Source organism: Leucoraja erinacea, chromosome 7 (assembly GCF_028641065.1).
Source record: "Leucoraja erinacea ecotype New England chromosome 7, Leri_hhj_1, whole genome shotgun sequence".
NCBI lineage: Eukaryota > Metazoa > Chordata > Chondrichthyes > Rajiformes > Rajidae > Leucoraja > Leucoraja erinaceus.
In genome coordinates this window covers 76,080,876-76,104,555 of record NC_073383.1, presented here as the reverse complement: position 1 = coordinate 76,104,555, position 23,680 = coordinate 76,080,876, and the positions used below count along the sequence as shown (strand labels likewise).

General features: G+C 46.9%; 1 protein-coding gene across 1 annotated transcript in view; it reads right to left on the bottom strand.

The window, feature by feature from the left end:
- hspbap1 (hspb associated protein 1) overlaps positions 1-19,236 on the bottom strand; it is a 137,136-nt gene extending 117,900 nt beyond the window's left edge. Inside the window, exons 1-2 of the mRNA XM_055638784.1 lie at positions 19,091-19,236; positions 12,483-12,662 (exon numbers count right to left, since the gene is read on the bottom strand). Of these exons, the coding sequence (XP_055494759.1) occupies positions 12,483-12,662; positions 19,091-19,157 (247 nt within the window). The 5' untranslated portion in view covers positions 19,158-19,236. The remainder of the gene's footprint in view (positions 1-12,482; positions 12,663-19,090) is intronic.
- Positions 19,237-23,680: the final 4,444 nt, after the last annotated feature.

Below are 23,680 nucleotides of genomic sequence, written 5' to 3'. Positions count from 1 at the left end.
CATCTCCTTGCTTTCCCAATTTCCCTTTCAACTCCACCCCTCCACGCTGTATACTTCTCTCAGCTTTGAACTATAATAGCCTCAGTGTTTCACACAAGCCTCCTTTATTTTTGCAGGAAGGAACTGCAGATGCTGGTTTATACCGAAGATAGACACACAAAAAACTCAGCGGGTCAGGCAGCATCTCCAGAGAAAAGGAATTGATAATGTTTCAGGACGAGACCCTTCTCCAGAAACATGACATATTTCTTTTCTCCAGAGATGCATGCTGCCTGACACACTCAGTTGCTCCAGCTTTTTGTGTCTGTCCTATTATTTTGCCTCATCTTACCCCGACATGCTCGCATAGCTCTGGTGAAGAAAGTGAGACTTTCCTAATGTATACAACTTTTTACAGCAATGCAACCAGTCCTGTGAATGCAGAAAGCAAACAACTGAGATAAACACAAATGCCATGAATAAAATTGAACTGAATAACTAAAGTACATTTCACATTTGGTTATCGTGAAGTTGAGAATGTCACGCAAGTGTGCCCCAATCCAAAATCCACACCAAAAGAAAAATGCATTTAGAAAGCATCAAGCCATGAATTGCTTGAGCTTCCCCGATGGAACTTGTCACTGAGTTAATAGTCCATTGAGCATTGCATTTTTTACACACAGGACCGTAAATGGAACAAAATCCCTGGTTCAACCGTCACTGACTTTTTCCAAGCGATAACCTTGAGGAAAATGGGGACTATTCTAAAGAATAAAACACTCTTACCAGTGTTAAACACAAAATGCTGGAGTAACTCAGCGGGACAGGCAGCATCTCTGGAGAGAAGGAATGGGTGACATTTCGGGTCGAGACCCTTCTTCAGAGTGAGAATCAGGGGAGAGGGAGACCAAGAGATGTGGAAGGGTAAGGTGTGAAACCAAGAGACCCGCCCAAATGGGTCTCGACCCGAAACATCACCCATTCCATCTCTCCAGAGATGCTGCCTGTCCCGCTGAGTTACTCCAACACTTTGTGTCTATCTCTGGTTTAAACCAGCATCTGTAGTTCCCTCCTACACACTCTAATCAGTGTTTATGTTTTGTCCAATACTCCCATCACCCCGTCCACAAGCACCAACAACCCACCAAAATTCCATCATAGATGATTTTCCCCTCTTGTCATGGGTGGGCGGAACTCATCTATTAGAAAAGTCAGTGTGTGTAGGAAGGAACGGCAGATGTTGATTTACACCAAAGATAGACACAAAATGCTGGAGTAAATCCCCTGTCCCACTTTCACGACCTAATTGGCGACCTATGGCGAGTTTGCCCTTGATTCATACTCGCAGCATGGTCGCCACTTTTTACTTGTAGGTAGGTCGTGATGGTAGTCGTAGATAGTCGTAGGTAGTCATAGGTCGGTAACTGGCTCGAGAAATAAAAAGCAAACATGACATCATTTTATCATGTGATCATTTTCCACTCGTAGCTAGTCGTAGTTGGTCTTAGGTGTGGGAGACTGTGGGCGAGGGGGGTCGTAGACATAGTCGTAGGAGGTCTTTTACTTCGGCGAGTCAACACAACCTTGACATTCGTCTAGGGTCTTCTAAACTCATGGATTAGGTCGTCCAAGTGGGACAGGCCCTAACTCAGCAGGACAGGCAACATCTCTGGAGAAAAGGAATGGGTGATGTTTTTTAGGTTGAGCCCTTCTTCCGCCTCATTTCACCAGATAGATTGAAGAAGAGTCTCGACCCAAAACATCACCTGTTCCTTCTCTCCAGAGAGGCTGCCTGTCCCGCTGAGTTACTCCAGCATTTCGTGTCTCCATTTGAAACGTCAACCTGAAATGGTTCATTTACAGTCCCCGCTCCTAATCCAATCTGAAGCATAAATGATCCCAGCCAGGTTACATTTATGTGCAATTTAACACTTTTGCCTGAGCTTTGGGGAAACAGAATACACATTACAGTGAATCATTAGATTCTGACCCAATACACCACAATCTCAGTTACAATATTTTGTTTTTAAATGGCCATTGTGCTCCTGAAGTAGCTATTTGCTCTCGCTCTCTGCTCTAGTAAGCAGAAATCTATCTGTTTTATGCAGATAAGACGAAGGATGTCCCAGAGCCAGGTCACAGCTGACTGACGGTGACATTTGCCAATCTGGATTCTCTTCATATTTCTAACTGATTCCTACCAGCTTATTTCAACCCAAGTATTGACCTATATATCAAATTACGATGCACCTGATTTTTTTTTTAAATACCAAGATATGGCATTTAAGTGACTTCTGGATAAGTACCTGGATATGCAGGGAATGGAGGGATGTGGATAAAAGGACACAAAGTGCTCAACTAACTCTACGCGTGGCACAGCAGTAGTTGCTGCCTTACGGCGCCAGAGGCCCGGGTTCGATCCTGGCTACGGGTGCTTTCAGTATGGAGTTTGTATGTTCATCCCGTGACCTGTGTGGATTTTCTCTGGGATGCCCGGTTTCCTCCCGCACTCCGAAGACGTACAGGTTTGTAAGCTAATTGGCTTAGGTAAAAATTGTAAATTGTCCCGGGTGTGTGTAGGATAGTGTTAGTGTGCAGAGATCGCTGGTCGGCACAGACTCAGTAGGTTGAAGGGCGTGTTCCAGCGTAATATCTCTAAACGAAACTAAACTCAGCAGGTCAGGCAGCATCTCTGGGATACATGGATAGGTGGTGTTTCGGGTCAAGATACTTCTTCAGACTTCTGGGATAGGGATTATGTGCAGGCAGATAAGGGCTGGTCTTTGCATCTTGTTCGGCACAGCCATTGTGGGCCGAATGGCCTATTCTTGTGCGGTATTGTTCTATGTTCTGAGTGTGCTAAACTGTGCTCGGAACCGATTGAACTAGTACATGTTTAAGTGAAATCATCCCACTGCAAAAAATCCCAAAATGGAGAGGAAAGGATTAGAGGGTTACTAGACTAAGTGGGGCCCAGCATCACACGGGAGGGCTGGTCCCCCAACGCAATATTCCACCTCTCCACCAATTCCAATATTGGTGGCCAGTGGAGGGGTGGGAGGGGGCGCACTTTCTGGAGTGCTAGTATTGGTGTTGTGGGCTGAAGGGACTGGTTTCCAGAGGGCTAGTATGGACATTGTGGGCCAAATGGATTCTTGCGGTGGCAGCTCAGTCACTCAAGCCTGATGTGCTGGCAGCTCACTCACGGCTGATGGGCTGGCAGTTGACTCATGGCTATTCCTTCAAATTCCATTTCAAGCAGGTTGCAAAGCCACCAAATTCAAGTGCAGTTGCATAGCATTTCAAGCAGGGTGCAAGGCCACTAAAGACTGCGAGACGTGACCTCTCCTCCATCTTGCAGAGACTGAGCCAAGCCTACACTTCTGGGTTTTATAGTCCCTCCCCCCTCCCACCAGAAGGGGTATGGCCTTCATGGTGTGATTGACAGGAGAGAGAATCTCAACATTTTTTAAACACTGATAACTTTTATTTTTCATCGATGGGAAAAATCCTCGGCACCTGATGAGCGGAGGGGGACTCTGAGTAAGATGGCCAAAAATCACAGCCGTAATTGGCAGAGTTTTTTCTAAAATCAATATGCAGAACAACAGGAAGTGGTCAAGATCAGACTTTTAGTAATATAGATGGGCCAAGCACCAGCAAATGGGGGGTAGACACAAAATGCTGGAGTAACTCAGCGGGACAGGCAACGTCTCTGGAGAGAAGGAATGGGTGACATTTCGGGTCTCTACCCGAAACGTCACCCATTCCTTCTCTCCAGAGATGCTGCCTGACCCGCTGAGTTACTCCAGCATTTTGTGTCTACCTTCGATCTTAGCAGTATCTGCAGTTCTTTCTTACTGGCAAATGGGACCAGCTTGGACGGTACATCTTGGATGAATTGGGCTGAAGGGCCTGCTTCCGTGCTGCATCACTCTACGACTCTAACTGCCCAGAGTACTTTTCTCCCCCCCAGTCAGGAATGCATTATTATTCACTCGAGGATCATTTCCACCTGTATCGAAAGTAATTGAAACACAAATCTATGATTGTCAAGATATGGTTTAAATAAGACTTGTGCTGATTCCTTGCTGTTTAATGAAGTGCCTGCTGACATTGAGAGATCTGACATGATAACCTTAGAATTTACTGTGTGCTGCTCATACACCGTCCGTAGTCCTCAGAGTTCGCTTAGTTTAGTTTATTGTCATCTGCACCGAGGTACAGTGAAAAGGTTTTGTTGCGTAGACCTGCAGCTCCGTTGAGGCGAGCCAGGCCAACGTGTCATCGTCCAGGTCAATCAGGCTTCGTTCACCATTCGGTGGCCGGTGTTTGGGGCAACTGGTGATTATGTGCTCCACTGTCTGTGTTGGGCCCCCACATCCGTACTCCATAGCGTCCGATGACTGTCCTCAAGCGGTTGAGGGTTGTCCACTGCTTTCGGGGCAAGTCCTGGCCAGGGACGTCCATGGGGTAATTGATGTAATGGTGTGGCCTAGATAGTTCTGCTGATAAAACCAGTAAAGCCCAATATGTGTCTCCAATGAGGTAGATAGTAGTTTAGGACTGCTCTCTAGTCGTGGTAAGATCATAAGTGATAGGAATAGAATAGGGCCGTTTGGCCCATCAAGTCTACTCTGCTATTCAATCGTGTCTGATCTCTCTCTCCCTCCTAACCCCATTTTCCTGCCTTCTCCCCGTAACCTCTGACACCCGTACTAATCAAGAATCTATCTATCTCTGCCTTAAATATACCTGCTGACTTAGCCTCCACAGCCGTCTGTGGCAAATAATTTCACAGATTCACCACCCTCAGACTAAAGAAATTCCTCCTCATCTCCTTCTTAATAGAACGTCTTTTAATTCTGAGGCTTATGACCTCTAGTCCTAGACTCTCGCTCTAGTGGAAACAGAAACAGAGACCTGCCTATCAATGAACAGCCAGAGAGACTTCAGAGACCCCATATCTACTCAGATACCTTCAAGGCAAAATGCATCTACAAGCTCAGGTTCTCCAAGTTGTCAACAATCAAGCTTCTTAAACCAACACAAACAATCAATCCTTACAGCCTACAGCCCAGTGGTATGAATATTGATTTCTCTCACCTCAGGTAGCCCCGGCATTCCCCCTCTCTCTATCGCTCCCCCACCCAAGTCGTGCTAGCTTCTCATTTTCACCCTACAAACTTCTCATGGCCTGTTTCCTTTATCCCGTTACAAATTTGCATACCTCGGTGACTGCCAATGTTTCCCCCCCCCGGACACTTATTATTTATTTTATATTCAAATCGTTTGCTATGTCGCTTTTCAAGGGAGATGCTAAATGCATTTCGTTGTCTCTGTACTGTACACTGACAATGACAATTAAAATTGAATCTGAATCGGATATCTTTCATTCATTATTCTTTATCTCTCCACATCACCATCTATGTCTCTCGTTTCCCTTCTCCCTAACCACTCTGAAGAAGGGTCTCGACCCGAAATATCACCGATTCCTTCTCTCCAAGATGCTGCCTGTCCCGCTGAATTACTCCAGCTTTTTGTGTTTATCTTCGGTTTAAACCAGAATCTGCACTTCCTTCTTACACAAACAATCCTAATGCTGCCTTGCTACCGGAATACTACACGCCATCACTTACACCACCATGAGTGTTTTTCTTCCTAAGTGGGTGTACTAATATCTTGCTTTTTGTAGCCCCCCCCCCCCCCCCCCCCCCCCCCCCCCCCCCCCACCCCCCCCCCCCCCACTGTCTTGCAGAATTTGATTAATTTATGTATAATTTATAGTTTTTGAGTGCTGAAAAGGACACTAAGGATTGGAGTAACTCAGCGGGTCAGGCAACATCTCTGGAGAACATGGATAGGTAACATTTCAGGTAGGCCTTTCTTCACTTTGTGTCCTTTTATGTAATAACCAACATGTGCATTTCCTTGTTTTTATATTTTTTGAGTTCAAGTTCAAGTTCAAGTGAGCTTATTGTCATGTGTCCCTGATAGGACAATGACATTCTTGCTTTGCTTCAGCACACAGAACATAGTAGGCATTTACTACAAAACAGGTCAGTGTGTCCATATACCATAATATAAATATATACACACACATGAATAAATAAACTGGTATAGTGCAAATAACAGATAATTGGTTATTAATAATCAGTTTTGTCTGAGCCAGGGTTTTGTACTGCCTGTGTCCCTGTGATGCTGCTGCAAGCATGATTTTTACTGCATCTGTACCTCAATGTAATTATACACATGGCAATAAACTCAACTTGACTTGGCAACTTCATGATACCAATATCATGAAGCAATAGCAACACACAAATATACCCTTTAGCATTCATATGGATTAAAACCTGAATTGTAGTTCCAATTGCCTATGTGACTTGAATCTCTGTGCTTGCTACATCGTTTTTACTGATGTGCACTGTCTCAATTGAACTAAGACCTCTGCTTCAAATAGATTCTGTAGTCGGAATCTGCACCATGCAGGTGTCTGATTTTACTGATGTGTGGCGTCTCAATTGAACTAAGACCTCTGTTTCGTTACTAGTGTAGAAATACAGCATGGAAACAAGTCCTCTGGCCCACCGAATCCGCGCCGACCAGCGATCCCAGCACACGACCACTATCCTACACACACTGGGGATAATTTACAATTATGCCAAGCCAATTAGCCTACAAACATGTACATCTTTGGAGTGTGGGAGAAAACCAGAGATCCCAGGGGAAACCCACGCAGGTCACGGGGAGAACGTACAAACCCCGTACGGACAGCACCTGTAGTCAGGAATGAACCCAGGTCTCTGGCGCTGTGAGGCAGCAACTCTACCGCCATGCCGCCTCTGCCTAAAGCAGATTTTGTAATTAGGATCTGCACCATGCAGGTGTAAAGGTTGGCATACACATCAGGCATAGTCACATACACATAATATATATATATATAGTGGATTTGTGAGATTTATTTCAGCACTGTGCCATTGTATGTGGTTCGTCACCCTTGCAAGAGATTGCTGTAGATATCCTACCGGGGGTTCAACACCCAAGGTGGCACGCTCGCTACCGCCTCACCCCCCACACCTACAAGAGCTCCAACTAGTTGTATATCATGTGGACCAGGAATTATGTTTGTGAGATGACGTGCCCTTATTGTGCCCTCTCTCCTGCTGCATGACTGGTGAGCACAAAACAAAAGCTCTTCACTGTACCTCAGTACACGTGACAATAAACTAAACTGAACTGAACTGTCTTTGGCAGTCATGTGTTGCTTCTGCCTGGCTATTGCCTGTCTTTGCCTGCCGCACAATAAACTGACAGGATGTGGGGAACTGAGTGTAATCACATTATGAATAATGAAGGCCATATTTTAGACAAAATGCTGGAGTTACTCAGCGGGACAGGCAGCATCTCTGGAAAGAAGGAATGGGTGACGTTTCGGGTGGAGACCATACTTCCATCAGGTCACACTTCTCCAGTTTGATGAAGGGTCTCGACCCGAAGCGTCACCCATTCCCTGTCTCCAGAGATGCTGCCCGTCCCACTGAGTTATTCCAGCATTTTGTGTCTATCTTCGGTTTTAACCAGCATCTGCAGTTACTACTGACACACAAGGCCATATTTTACCTTTATGTTTCCCTTTCCCCCTGACCCTCAGTCAGAAGAAGGGTCACGACCCGAGACGTCACCTATTCCTTCCCTCCAGAGATGCTGCCTGACCCGCTGAGTTACTCCAGCTTTTTGTGTCTAACTTTGGCCATATTTTACTGTGGGTATCTCAGTGAACAGTTTCACTCCCCCACCACCAATGTTGTTCCAATTGTTTCTTTTTGTCAAATTCAGCGTCTTTTTATTTGCTGGTATCCCAATTTTTTATGGGTGACTGCATTTTCATCGGCCAAAAGTAGCTGAATTGCAAATTCGAGGCAGTTTTCTACATTATCGCAATTCAACATTCAACAGTAAAGTGGGAGGGCAAGAGAAAAATAGGGAAAACATTTCCACAGCAAGAAGCAAAGATAAACGTATTAGTATGAAGCGCAAATTAATTTTGCACAGCTTTTAATTATTTCCAGTTGAATTTAATCGGAAATCTAAATCTCATTTTTAATTGCCTATTTAATCCACTAATTTTGCTATCAGCAAGGTATTAACGCCTTTGGATGGAGGTCTAATCCACAAATTCCTTGCTCTCTAACGTGACATTTTAGGTTTGTTGGCTTCACAGAATATACAAAATGCTGGAATAGAATCATATGCCTTCGAGAAGTAACTTTATTCAAGTTGTTGAACTGATGTACAAGCTGCTTAGAGAATTTTACTGATATTGCACATTGAAATGGAAGCGTAAATAGTGGGAGAAGCAACATTAGGCAAAGAATATGATATTGAGATGAGGAAAAATTAATTTTGACAGAGGGTGGTGAATCTGTGGAATTGTTTGCCACAGAAGGCTGTGGAGGCCAGTTCAGTGGATATTTTTAAGGCAGAGATAGATAGATTCTTCATTAGTACGGAAGTCACAGGTTATGGGTAGAAGGCAGGAGAATTGGGTTGGGAGGGAGAGGTAGAACAGCCATGATTGAATGGCTGAGTAGACTTGATGGGACGAATGGCCTAATTCTACTATTCCTTATGACCAGGTTTCCAAAAGAATTGCGTCATTGATAAGCAATATAGTAATAGTAATCTTTTCAGTATAATACTTCAGTTCATTGTCACGTGTACCGAGGTACAGTGAAAAGCTTTTGTTGCGTGCTAACCAGCCAGTGGAAGGACAAAACATGATTGCAATCGTTCCCGGGGGAGAACGGGGACTTCTGTGCTCTCGTAATTATGTCCGGATTAAAGGAGGTGACGCAAAAATCAGTGATGGACCTGTACTTATTTGATGTGGAACATGCAACTTCAGCACACGACCATCAAAGCAAAGCACGTACTCATTTAGTTCCTTGAATGTTATGCAATCTCCCAAAATGCTTCACAACAGCATTATCAAACAAACTCTGAACAAGATGTAGATATTGATTTTTTGTTTAAGTCGCTAGATTTGCTGACAAGACATTAATCGCCCATCAGTAATTTATTTTGAAAAGAAAGGAGGGAAGCTACTGATCCGGCAGAAATAACAGTCGAAACTTTGCATAGATAAAAGACGGGCGATATTTCAAAACTACTGCATGGAAGTTACTTTTCAAAGTCATCGACTCACACAAAATCGAAGCAGGCCAGACTGTGCTGACTGTGTCCACACTGGCTATTAGTGGATTTTATATTTAGGGATGCAGCATGGAAACAGGCCCTCCATGCTGACCAACGGCCACCCGTACACCAGTGTTTAAGAAAGAACTGCAGTTGCTGGAAAAATCGAAGGTGGACAAAAATGTTGGAGAAACTCAGTAGGTGAGGCAGCATCTATGGAGAGGAATTGGCGACGTTTCAGGCAATTCGACCCGAAACGTCGTCTATTCCTTCTCTCCATAGATGCTGCCTCACCCGCTGAGTTTCTCCAGCATTTCTGTCTATCCGGACACAAGTTCTATGTCTTCCCAGATTTGCATCCTACACACTGGGGACAATTTACAGAAGCCAATTAACCTACAAAACCTGCACATCTTTGGAATGTGGGAGGAAACTGGAGTTCCCAGAGATAGCCCACATGGTCACAGGGAGAAGGTAACACTTTGTACAAACAGCACCCAGAGTCATGATCGAACCCGGGTCAATAGACAATAGACAATAGGTGCAGGAGCAGGCCATTTGGCCCTTCGAACCAGCACCGCCATTCAATGTGATCATGGCTGATCATCCCCAATCAGTACCCCGTTCCAGCCTTCACCCCATACCTTCTGACTCCGCTAGATAGGACTTTAAGAGCCCTATCTAGCTCTCTCTTGAAAGCATCCAGAGAACCTGCCTCCACCGCCCTCTGAGGCAGAGAATTTCACAGACTCACAACTCTCTGTGAGAAAAAGTATTTCCTCATCTCCGTTCTAAATGGCTTACCCCTTATTCTTAAACTGTGGCCCTTGGTTCTGGACTCCGATCTCCCAACCAACCCCATTATGGACCTTGCACTTTTTATTTCTATCTTCACTTGAAACCCTATAACGTTATAACACTATATTCTGTACTCTATTTTTTTTTCGTCTTACGTTTGTATCTGGATTGATTCTACTCGTGTGTAGTATTAAATGAAAGGATATCGCCCCAGGTTTTCCACTGTATCTCAGTACACATGACAATAATAAATCAATAGCAAGCTTAACAGTTTGTTTTGATAATATTCTTGTAAAGCATCTTGAGATGTTTCACTACATTAAAGATGTAACATAAATAAAAGTAGTTGATGGTTGCTGCAACTTGTAACTCACAATTGGAAGATTAGTGCAGCAGTGACTCCATTAATATAAAGTGTTGAGAAAGGCTGGAGGATAAAATTGAAGTCTGCATTGGGGTGAACAATTAGGTATGGTAGTATGTGTAGGAAGGAACTGCAGATGCTAGTTTAAACTGAAGATAGACACAAAATGCTCGAGCAATTCAACTGGACAGGCAGCCCCTCTGGATAGAAGGAATAGGTACCGTTTTAGGTCGAGACCCTTCTTCAGACTGAGAGTCAAGGGAGAGTGAGGAACAAGAGATATGGATGGTAAGGTGTGAAAACGAGAGATCAAAGGGAACGAAGCTGAAGGAAAAGACCATTGTTAGTAAGGGGAAGGTGCCAAGGAGGCGTACAATATAACATTTAATCAGGTGGACAGTCAGATTGGTTGGAGAACTAGGATGGAGGAGGGTTGGAGGGAAAGGGTAAGCAAGGGGTTATTTGAGGTGAGAGAAGTCACTATTCATACCGCTGGGTTGTAAGCTGCCCAAGCGAAATATGAGGTGCTATTCCTCCAATTTGCATTGGGCCTCACTCTGACAGTGAAGGAGGCCCAGGACAGGAAGCTCAAGTATGGGAATGAGAGGGGAAGTTAAAATGTTTAGCATCTGCCAACAGTCATAAAAAAAACACAAAATGCATGAACATGAAATTAAAGTGATGAGTGGAAAGGCTTGGGGGATGTGCAAAGATTGAGAAGGGTGGGGGGGAGGTGGGTGTCAGTCTCAGTCTACCCCACGACAAAAGGGGGAGAAGTTGTACAGTTTGATGGCCACAGGGAAGAAGGATCTCCTGTGGCGTTCTGTCCTGCATCTTGGAAATACTGAGGGATGGGTTTAAGCAATTGAAATAAGTTATTGGAGTATCGTGTGCAGTTCTGGTCACCCAGCTGCAGGAAGGATGCCAGAAAAGGACACAAAGTGTTGAGTAACTCAGTGGGTCAGGCAGCATCACTGGAGTACATGGAAAGGCGACATTTTGGGTCAGGACCCTTTTTCAGACAAAGGGTCCCAACCTGAAACATCACCTATTCAGCGGTGCTGCCTGACATCGACCTGCTGAATTATTCCAGTATTTTGTCTCCTTTGATGTAAATCTGCCTCTGCAGTTCCTTGTTTCTACAAGGATGTCATTATGTTGGTAAGGGTGCAGATGAGATTCACCAGGATGTTGCCTGGCCTTGCAGGTTTGAATTGTTGGGAGAAGTTCGATAGGCTCTGGAGTGTAGGAGCGGTGACCTTACTGAGGCATACAAGATCATGAGGGGCAAGGATACAGAGAACGCTCACAGCCTTTTTCCCAGGGAAGAGGATTAGAAGGCATAGACTTAAGGTGAGAGGAGAGAGATTTAAGAGGGAATCAGGGGAAAGGTTTGACTCGGGGGGGGGTAGTCTGTATCTGGAATGAACTGCCAAAAGAAACATTACATGCGGATACAATTATGACTTTTAAAACTCACTGAGCAGATAGGAAAGGGTTTAGAGAGCCTTGTCCTCTGACGGTGTCAGGGGTTTTGGGGAGAAGGCAGGAGAATGGGGTTAGCAGGAGAGATAGATTAGCCATGATTGACAATAGACAATATGTGCAGAGTCCCCTGACTCTGCTATGCTTAAGAGCTCTATCTAGCTCATACTTGAAAGCATCCAGAAAATTGGCCTCCACTACCTTCTGAGGCAGAGAATTCCACAGATTCACAACTCTCTGGGTGAAAAAGTTTTTCCTCATCTCTGTTCTAAATGGCCTACCTCCTATTCTTAAAATGTGGCCCCTGGTTCTGGACTCCCCCAACATCGGGAACAAAAAAAATTTGTTCGGCATGGACTTGTAGGGCCGAGATGGCCTGTTTCCGTGCTGTAATTGTTATATGGTTATATGGTTAATTAACATAATTGAATGGCGGAGCCGACTTGATGGGCCAAATGGCCTAATTCTGCTCCTATTCACATGACCATGGCCCTAATCCAGGCTAAGACAATATGCTAACTAGGTTGGCATGGATAAAGTGGGCCAAAGGGCCTGCTGCTGTGCTGTACAGCTCTGCGACTCTATTCAGAAATGGGGTTGTGAATTTAAAAACCGTGACAATGCCAGATCAGGTGTTAACAGTAATCAGATTAACACTTACCTTTATTGGTCTTCCTTTTGCCCATCCTGAACGTTAATTCTTTTCCATGAAGCACTTGTGAAAGATGTTCGATCGTCCACCTCAGCGCAGGCCAGTCAGAAACCATATTAAGAAACACTGCTGGCTGCTGCAATGATTCAAGGATAATTCTGACCTCGTCTGGCCTAAACGGCTTGCTGTCTGGAAGAGGGGAAAAAAACAGAAGGTTTCAGTTTACCACATCACAATTTATTAAAAATACCCTTCTGAAATATTTTTCCCCTTTTAAAATGTGCTCATGTTCCAAACATGTCAATATGCCTCCAAATCTGTCAACTCTAATTTTAATTATACTGGTGGCTGTGCCGTCAGCTGCAATGGTTTCAAGATCTGACATTTCCTCCCTTTACTTTGTGATAGGAGCAGAATTAGGCCATTCGGCCCATCCAGTCCACTATTCAATCATGGCTACACAAAAAAGCTGGAGAAACTCAGCGGGTGCAGCAGCATCTATGGAGCGAAGGAAATAGGCAACGTTTCGGCCCGAAACTTTGCCTATTTCCTTCGCTCCATAGATGCTGCTGCACCCGCTGAGTTTCTCCAGCTTTTTTGTGTAACCTTCGATTCTCCAGCATCTGCAGTTCCCTCTTAAACATTCAATCATGGCTGATCTATCTCTCCCTCCTAACACCATTCTCCTGCCTTCTCCTCACAACCCGACAGCCCTACTAACCAAGGATCTCTCAATCTCTGCCTTAAAAATATCCATTGATTTCTTCACCCCGCCCTCCCTTCCTTTAAAATGTTCCTTTGCCCTTGTTACTTAACCAAGCTTGCAATCAGCCATCTTAATATCCTTTTATGAGGCATCTTGTGAGACAACGTTTGCGACATTCTCCAACATTAAAGATGCATATAGAGGATCACAACTTCTTTCTCTAATGACGCGATGTATACTTTATTCAGAGTGAAATGTTACCAGGCTCCGGCACTTAGTTATATCCAGTCATGTACGGGGATTGCAGCTGGAGTAGGCCACTGTGCCCCCTCAAATCTTTCCCACCGCTGAATATCACAGCTGATCAGCCCCAGATCTCATCTCCTCTTCTGTGCCAGTTCCCGGTTAAGGGCCTGTCCCACTTACGCGACTTTTTCAGTGACAGCCGGCACCCGTCATAGGTCGCGGAAAATTTTCAACGTTGAAAATTCAGCGGTGCCCAGAAAGACACGACAACTCTTTGGGTGACTGAGGAGACTATTCACGACATGTCGTGGGGTGAAGCCTGTATGGTCGTGCATAGTCGCCTAAAGAGTCGTACCTTGTTCTGGTCGCCACTAGATTTTTAACATGTTGAAAATTCAGCGGCGAGCAGAAAGACGCTACGACTCTTTGGGTGACTGAGACTACTCACGACAAGCCTGTATGGTCGTGCGTAGTCGCCTAAACAGTCGGACCTTGTTCTGGTCGCCGCTGGGTTTTCAACATGTTGAACATTTTTGGAGACCTGCTGCAACTATGACAGGTCGCCGAAAGTGGGACAGGCCCATCAATTCCCTTATCTTTCAAAAAAATATCTATTTCTCTTTAAACCCTCCCAAGAAGTGATCTTGTAGTTAATGATTCCCTGGGAGATAATGACTACAAATGATCTAATTCCAGATGCAGATTTACAGTGAACATCACACTTGGATAAGAGCAATTTGAATGAGTGAAGGTGGGAGTTTTAGAGTCATGGAGCCTTACAGTGTGGAAACGGGCCCTTCGGCAATATACGCGGGGCAATTTACAGAGGCCAATTAACCAACAAATCTTTGGGATGTAGGCGGATACTGGAGGAAACCCACCCGGTCACAGGGAGAATGTATACACTTTGCACAGACAGCACCACAGGTCAAGATTGAAGTGGGATGCCTCTGGTGCTGTGAGCTACAGGAGAGGGCTGGGAAGTGTTCTGGATGCAGCAGTGAAATACTAAAAAGCTAGCAAGCGAGAAAATTGATTTTGAGAGAAAACTTGCATGTAATATCAAATCAAACAGTACGGCTTGTTTGGATTTACAGGCAGCAACAAAGTGGCTAGATTGAGTGTGGGGACCTCCAGAGAACAAGGCAAGGGAAATAAAAACAAGAAACAAAGAAATGGCAGATATGTTAGATCAATTATTTCCATTAGTCTTCAGCACGGAGGGCAGTATGAATATCGCTAAGGTAACAGATGGATTAATTTCAAATAACAAAGAGGAACGTAAAAATAAACAATCGCAAGGGATACAGTACAAGAGAAACTCATAGGACTAAAATAAGATAATTTGCGGGGAATCTTTAAAGAAATAACCACAGGCAGTGGATTGAGTGGTTAATTTATTTTCAAAACTTGTTAAAATTCCTGGAGGGTACCAAAAGATTGTAAAACAGCTAACGTTACTCCGTTGCGCAAAAGTGAACTGAGAACACAACAAACTCTCTGTTAGTTTAACATCTGCTGCCAGGAAGTTGCTCGAGTCAATTTCAAAGAGAAATAGCCAATCATGTACAGCATGTTAACAGGCCCTTCGGCCCAACTTGCCCATGCTGATCAGAAGGCCCCATCTACACTCCCCCACCTGCCTGGGCTTGGAACATTTTTTAGAGATACAGCACGGAAACAGGCCCTACGGCCCAGCAAGTCCACACCAACCAGCGATCCTCGCACATTATCACAATCCTGACAGCAGGCCAATTAACCTACACACCTGTACTTCTTTGGAGTGTGGGAGGAAACCGAAGATTTCGGACAAAACCCACGCGGTCACGGGGAGAACGTACATCGGATCGAACCCAGGTCTCCGGTGCTGTAAAGCAACAACTGTACCGCTGCGCCACCATGCCGCCCTATCCCTCTAAACTTTTCCTATCCATGTGCCTGCTAAATGCTGTTATACTACCTCCGCTGGCAGCTTGCTCCATATACCCACTACCTTATGTGTGGAAATGTTGCCCCTCAGGTTCATATTACATTTTTCCCCCTTCACCTTAAACCAGTTTTACCCCTTCATGACCCCTGGCAAAACCCCAAATGACCCCCATATGGAGGGGGAGGGGGAGGGGGGTAACGACCCTCAGGTTAAGTACCACTGCCTTAAACCCTTCTGGTTCTGGTTCTTGATTCCACTTCTCAGGGTAAAAGACTCTATGCATCTTGATTTTCCCGTTCTCTGGGTAAAGCTCTGATCATCTGCATCACATTATTTTAGGAAAGCTAAATACAATCGTCAACATTGTTTTATGAAATGGAAATCATGACTGACAAATTTACTTTGAATTCTTTGACAATGTTACAGGGAGTTGATAGAAGGGCGGCCCAGTGGCGCAGTGGGGCGAGTTGCTGCCTTACAGCACCCGAGACCTGGGTTCGATCCCGACTATGGGTGCTGTCTGTGCGGAGTTTGTAGGTTCTCCCCATGACCGCGTGGGTTTTCTCAGGGTGCTCCGGTTTCCTCCAACAAGCCCAGGTTTGTAGGTTAATTGGCTTCAGCATAATTATAAATTGTCCTGAGTGTGTAGGATAGTGCTAGTGCAAGGGGTGATCACTGGTCGGCGTGGACTCAGTGAGCCGAATGGCCTGTTTCCGCGCTGTATCTCTCAAGTCTAAAGTAAAGTCAAAAGGGAACCTGTAGATGCGGTGTAATTAGATTTTGTAAATGCATTTGGTAAGGTGGCACAAAAATCACTGGTGCAGATTAATTCTCCAACGTATTGGAGGATGAGTGTTAGCAAGGATAGAAAACAGTCACAGAGAAAACAAAGATCTTGAATAAAAGCTCATAGTCAGTCTTACAGCGTGGAAACAGGCCCTTTGGCCCAAATTGTCCACACCGGCCAACAAGTCCCATCTACACTAATCCCACCTGCCTGCATTTGGCCCATATCGCTCTGAACCTGCCCTATTCATGTACCTGTCTAAATGTTTCTTAAACATTGTGATAGTACCTGCCTCAACTACCTCCTCTTGCAGCTTGATCTAAACACCTACCACCCTTTGTGTGAAGAAGTTACCCCTCAGATTCTTATTAAAACCAGTTTTCAGGCTGGAGTAATGTGGATTACCTACTGGATCAGTCTTGGCCCTCACTTGTTTACTACTTCCATTAAATTTAGAGTATAAAATGGAAGAGATCCAAGTTTTTGACAGCATGAAAATAGGTTGAAGGGCAGGTTGTGATGAGGACATTTTGATTCTGCAAAGGGATATGGATCGATTGAGTGATGGTGAGGAAAAATGGCAATTGGAGTTTAGTATGGAGGTGGAAAGAGGAACTCAAAGACAGATGTTTTTCCAAGTGGGGAGAGATTGCAAGTAAGTGCTTTGAGGAATGTAAGTGTTTCGTACAACAACCACAACGTTGTGAAGCAAATGGCTTTGTTTAATATTTAAAAAATGGATGGAGCAGAAGAACAGGGAGCATAGGAAGGAACTGCAAATGCTGGTTTACACCAACGATAAGACACAAAATTCTGGAGTAACTCAGCGGGTCTGGCAGCATCTCTGGAGAAAAGGAATAGGTGATGTTTCGGGTCGGTAGCTTTCTTCACTCTTCAAAATAGGGAGGGGGTTTGTTACAGTTGTACAGAGTGTTGGTGAAGGGCACACATAGAATCCTGCACCCAGTGTTGGTCCCTTTACTGAAAACAAGAGTAGCTATGGAAGCAGTCCAAAAAAGGTACATTGAGGTAGGTCCTTGGATGACACAGTAGGCCTATTAAGAGAGGCAAAACAGTTGTGTTTGTTGAACGTTTATTAGAATGACAGATTACTTTATTCAGACATAGAATATCCTAAGAGGGGGGGTCTCTTTCTGTCCCCCAATCCCCCCCACCCCTTCTTCCTCCCTCCGTCTGCCCATTCCCTCTCCGCCTACCTCTGCCCTATGATCGCTCCCTCTGCCCAATCCCTCTTTTCCTTTCACCCCCTATCCCTATTTCACCCCTTCCCTTCCTTTCACCCATCCCCCCTCCTCATTCCACTCTCACTTGCTCCATAGAAACATAGAAATTAGGTGCAGGAGTAGGCCATTCGGCCCTTCGAGCCTGCACCGCCATTCAATATGATCATGGCTGATCATCCAACTCACTATGTTTCTATGTCTATGTAGTATCCCGTACCTGCCTTCTCTCCATATCCTCTGATCCCCTTAGACACAAGGGCCAGAGATTCACACTAACTCTCTTAATATAGCCAATGAACTGGCCTCAACTACCCTCTGTGGCAGAGAGTTCCAGAGATTCACCACTCTCTGTGTGAAAAAACCCTTCTTCTCCATTACCCCTCTCCTCCTCACCTGCCCCATTTACCCCCCTCTCGCCCCATTACCCCCTCACCTGCCCCATTACCCCCCTCACCTGCCCATCCCCCCCCTGCCCCCATTACCCTCCTCACCCCCCATTACCCCCTCACCCCCATTACCCCCTCACCTGCCCCATTACCCCCTCACCTGCCCCATTACCCCCCTCACCTGCCCCATTACCCCCTCACCCTGCCCCATTACCCCCTCACCTGCCCCATTACCCCCTCACCTGCCCCATTACCCCCTCCCCTGCCCCATTACCTCCCCCATGCCCCATTACCCCCTCCCCCTCACCTCCTCCCTGCCCCATTACCCCCCTCACCTGCCCCATTACCCCTCCCCTCCCCTTACCTCCTACCTGCCCCATTACCCCTGCCCTGCCCCATTACCCCCCCTCCCCTGCCTCCCCCCCTCACCTGCCCCATTACCCCCTCCCCTGCCCCATTACCCCCCTCACCTGCCCCATTACCCCCTCACCCCCCATTACCCCCTCACCTGCCCCATTACCCCCTCACCTGCCGCCCCATTACCCCCCCTCACCTGCCCCATTACCCCCTCCCTCCCCTGCCCCATTACCCCCCCTGCCCCATTACCCCCTCCCTGCCCCCATTACCCCCCCCCCCCTGCCCCATTACCCCCTGCCCTTACCCCCTCCTCCCCCCCCCATTCCCCCCATTACCCCCTCCTCCCTGCCCCATTACCCCTCCCCTGCCCCATTACCCCTGCCCCATTACCCCCTCCCCTGCCCCATCCCCCCTCCCCTGCCCCATTACCCCCTCCTCCCCATTTACCCCTCCCCTGCCCCATTACCCCCTCCCCTGCCCCATTACCCCTCCCCTGCCCCATTACCCCCTCCCCTGCCCCATTACCCCTCCCCTGCCCCATCCCCCCCCCTGCCCCATTACCCCCTCACCTGCCCCATTACCCCCTCCCCTGCCCCATTACCCCCCCCCCCCCCCCCTGCCCCCCCCTACCCCCCCCTCCCCTGCCCCCCTGCCCCATTACCCCCTCACCTGCCCCCCCCCCCCTCCCTGCCCCATTGCCCCTCACCTGCCCCATTTACACCCCCCTCACCCTGCCCCATTACCCCCTCCCTGCCCCATTACCCCCTCTCACCTGCCCCATTTACCCCCTCTCCTGCCCCATGCCCCCTTACCCCCCCCCTCCCCTGCCCCATTACCCTCCCCCCCCATTAACACCCCCCTTGCCCCGCAGCCACTGTGTTATCCTCAGGCTGTGAATGAACGGGAGCGAGCGGGTTGGTGAGTGTGTGTGTGGGAGAGGGAGGGAGGGAGACAGACAGACCGGTTGCCGGTGCCGGTGCCGGTGCCGCCGCCATGCCGCTGTCGGGGGCCGAGGCCGCGCTCTCCATCCCGGGCCTCACGTTCCCTCAGCGACCGCCGCCAGCGTCCGCACTGCGCCTGCGCAGTCACTAGGGGGCGCGGAAGGCCAACACTGCGCATGCTCCTCGCCAGAGGGGGGAGGGGAGGGGGTAATGGTAAGGAGCTCATCACGCATGCGCCGTCGCCAAGAAAGGGGGTGTAGCAGGGGGAGGGTCTCCCATTGCCGCGCATGCGCCTCCACGCCCCTATCCCGCCTTTCTCGGGAAACCGCAACAGGCGATGACGTCATACAGAGTGACATCATTGCCGCGTGACGTCATAAGAATCCCAGACCCTGGAAAACCATAGAATGGTTTTTCGAACCAAGAGTCAAGAGTGCTTTATTGTCACATGTCCCAGACATATCTGCCATATCTGCAGTTCCAACATTTCATTCAGACCGAAATGTCTGAATGACAAATAAAGGATTCAATTGCGTACTTCAAAAGGAGTATTGCGTACAGTTTTGGTCTCCAAATCTGAGGAAGGACATTATTGCCATAGAGGGAGTGCAGAGAAGGTTCACCAGACTGATTCCTGGGATGTCAGGACTGTCTTATGAAGAAAGACTGGATAGACTTGGTTTATACTCTCTAGAATTTAGGAGATTGAGGGGGGATCTTATAGAAACTTACAAAATTCTTAAGGGGTTGGACAGGCTAGATGCAGGAAGATTGTTCCCGATGTTGGGGAAGTCCAGGACAAGGGGTCACAGCTTAAGGATAAGAGGGAAATCCTTTAAAACCGAGATGAGAAGAACTTTTTTCACACGGAGAGTGGTGAATCTCTGGAACTCTCTGGAACAGAGGGTAGTTGAGGCCAGTTCATTGGCTATATTTAAGAGGGAGTTAGATGTGGCCCTTGTGGCTAAGGGAATCAGGGGGTATGGAGAGAAGGCAGGTACGGGAGTTGGATGATCAGCCATGATCATATTGAATGGCGGTGCAGGCTCGACGGGCCGAATGGCCTACTCCTGCACCTAATTTCTTTGTTTCTATGTTTCTATGTTTCTAATTCAATTCAGATAGGACAATGAAATTCTTACTTGCTGCAGCACAACAGAATATGTAAACATCATACATAGATGTCTCCATAGATGCTGCCTCACCCGCTGAGTTTCTCCAGCATTTTTGTCTACCTTCGATTTTCCAGCATCTGCAGTTCCTTCTTAAACACATAGATGTCAAGAGTATTTTACTGCCATGTGTCCTAGGTATGTGGGTTAATTGGCTTGGTAATGTAAAAATTGTCCCTAGTGGGTATATGATAGTGTTAATGTGCGGGGATCGCTGGTCGGCGCGGACCCGGTGGGCCGAAAGGGCCTGTTTCCGAGTAGTATCTCTAACCTAACCTAACCTGAGGACAGGAAAACAAAACTCTTAAGATTTCTTAAAGGATTGTGCAGGCTAGAAACAGGAAAAATGTTCCCCGTGTTGGGGAAGAAAGGAAAAAGGAGGAGGAGGAGCCTGAGGGCTGAGGGAGAGCTGGACGGGGAGGGGAGGAGACAGCAAGGGCTAACTGAATTGTGAGAATTCTATGTTCATGCCACCAGTATGCAGACTCCCCAAGCAGAATATGAGGTGTTGTTTCTCCAATTTCGGGTGGTGCTCACTTTGGCCATGGAGGAGGCCCAGGACAGAGAGGTCGGATACGGAATGGGAGGGGGAGTTGAAGTGCTGAGCCACCGGGAGGTCAGGTTGGTTAATGCGGACCGAGCGGAGGTATTCGGCGAAACGATCGCCCAGCCTACGCTTGGTCTCACCGATGTAGATCAGCTGACATCTGAGCAGCGGATGCAATAGATGAGGTTGGAGGAGATGCAGGTAAACCTCTGTCGCACTTGGAACGACTGCTTGGGTCCTTGAATGGAGTCGAGGGGGGAGTGGGTCACTCTTTCCACTCTCTCGTCAGCATGCAACAAAAGCTTTTCACTGTACCTTGGTACACGTGACAATAAACTAAACTCAAACAACAGAATATTTAACCTTAGTACTCTGCAAACAATATAATAAACAAGAAAAAAGTTCAGTGTGTGCACACTTACACACACATAAAAACAAACAAAAAATAATTGTTTAAAAAGACAAAACCACTGCCACCCTCCCCCGTCTATGTAGTTCGGAGCTTATTTGGAGGTTGTGGTGTTTAATAGCCAGATGGCTGTTGGGAGGAAGCCGATCCTGAACCTGGACATTACAGCTTTCAAGTCAAGTCAAGTCAAGTCAAGTTTATTTGTCACATACACATACGAGATGTGCAGTGAAATGAAAGTGGCAATGCTCGCGGAACAACAAAACAACCAAACAAATTATAAACACAATCATAACACACATATTATTTTACATAATAAATAATAGAAGGAAAAACGTTCTGTACAGTTAGTCCCTGGTGAGAAAGGCGTTTACAGTCCGAATTGCCTCTGGGAAGAAACTCCTTCTCAACCTCTCCGTTCTCACTGCATGGCAACGGAGGCGTTTGCCTGACCGTAGCGGCTGGAACAGTCCGTTGCAGGGGTGGAAGAGGTCTCTCATGATTTTGTTTGCTCTGGAGTTGCACCTCCTGTTGTATAGCTCCTGCAGGGGGGTGAGTGAAGCTCCCATAGTGCGTTCGGCCGAACGCACTACTCTCTGCAGAGCCTTCTTGTCCTTGGCAGAGCAATTCCCGAACCAGATGGTAATGTTCCCGGACAAGATGCTTTCCACCGCCGATGCGTAGAAGCACTGGAGGATCCTCTGACACTCTTTCAGGCTCCTATATCTTCTTCCCGATGGCATGAGAGAAATGAGAGCGTGACCAGGGTGGTGCGGATCTCTGATGATGCCAGCTGCCTTTTTGAGGCAAATCCTTTCGATGGCGGGGAGGTCAGTACCTGCGATGGACCAGGTAGTGTTCACCACTATTTGCAGTCTTCTTTGTTCCTGGGGTTTCGAGTTGCCGAACCAGGCCGTGATGCATTCAGTGAATATGCTCTCTACTGTACACCTGTCGAGGTTCAAGAGAGTCCTCTGACAAATCTCTGTAATCTTCTCACGAAGTAGATGAGTGGAACCATAGACTGCCAATGGCTGGGAGATATCACAAAACAAGCATTGGCCACCATCATGGGTCTCTCATCACATGTAAGCCAATCAGTGTAAACATGGCTGACATCCTTTCTTAAAGGGCCTGGGTCTTCACAACATTGCATGGACCGAAAATTATCTGGGTCATGTTCCTTTACAGGATGTTTGCACTGGCCAGGGCTTTGGTCTTGCACTCTCAAGGCCAAGCGCGTCGACTTGGTGTGATGAGTTTGGCGGCACAGTGTCGCAGTGGGCAGAGTCGCTGCCTTATATTAAGCCATTCGGCCAATCAAGTCTACTCCGCCATTCAATCATGGCTGATCTAACTTTCCCCCTCAACCCCATTCTCCTGCCTTCTCCCCATAACCCCTGACACCCGTACTAATCAAGGGGGTTCATTGGCTTCTGCAAATTGTCCCTGGTGTGTAGGGTGTGGATGAGAAAGTGGGATAACACAGAACGAGTATTAACAGGTAGTCGATGGTCGGCATGGACTCGGTGTGCCGAAGGGCCTGTTTCCATGCTGTACTCAAAGGTAAAACTCTAAATGTTAACTAGATCCCATCACAGTGCCTCTGTATTTTAATTAATGCAATAAATCCAGAATTAAGATTGTGCATTTTGTTAATGGTGGCCATAAAGCAGTGTAGTGTTATAAAACAACATCTGGTTTAGAACGGTGAAGGATGCAAGTCCTGATCCAATTCCCGGACCTGTTACAACGAGATGGATACTATTCATAAGCCGCTTAGAAGTATCATATAAACGCACAGAGTCAGGGAACCGAGAACCAGATGCCCTTTCCCACCTTCAAGTTGAAGTTGGGAACGATTTAATGGGAATAAAGCTGGAAAGGGTTCAGAGAAGATGTTGCCAGGACTCGAGGGTCTGAGCTATAGGGAGAGGTTGAATAGGCTGGGCCTTTATTCCTTAGTCCTGGAGTCCAGAACCAAGGGTCGCAGTTTAAGAATAAGGAGTAAGCCATTTAGAACGGAGAAGAGGAAACACTTTTTCTCTCAGAGAGTGGTGAGTCTGTGGAATTCTCTGCCTGAGAGGGCGGTGGAGGCAGGGTCACTGGATGCTTTCAAGAGAGAGCTAGATAGGGCTTTTAAAAATAGCGGAGTCAGGGGATATGGGGAGAAGGCAGGAACGGGGTGCTGATTGGGGATGATCAGCCATGATCACATTGAATGGCGGTGCTGGCTCAAAGGGCTGAATGGCCTACGCCTGCACCTACTGTCTATTGTTTTAGATTATTCCTAAATATTTTTGTGGCAGAGCTGCATCTGTGGCTGTGGCTGCGGCTGTCTCTTTCCCTCCTTTGTCTGTTCGTTAATGTTAGATGCATGTAATAGTCTATTTTTAGTTTGTATTATGTGGGGGGGGGGGGGGGGGGGGGGGGGGGGGTGGGATGGAGGAAACCTTTTCTAAATCTCTTTCTGTCAACGGAG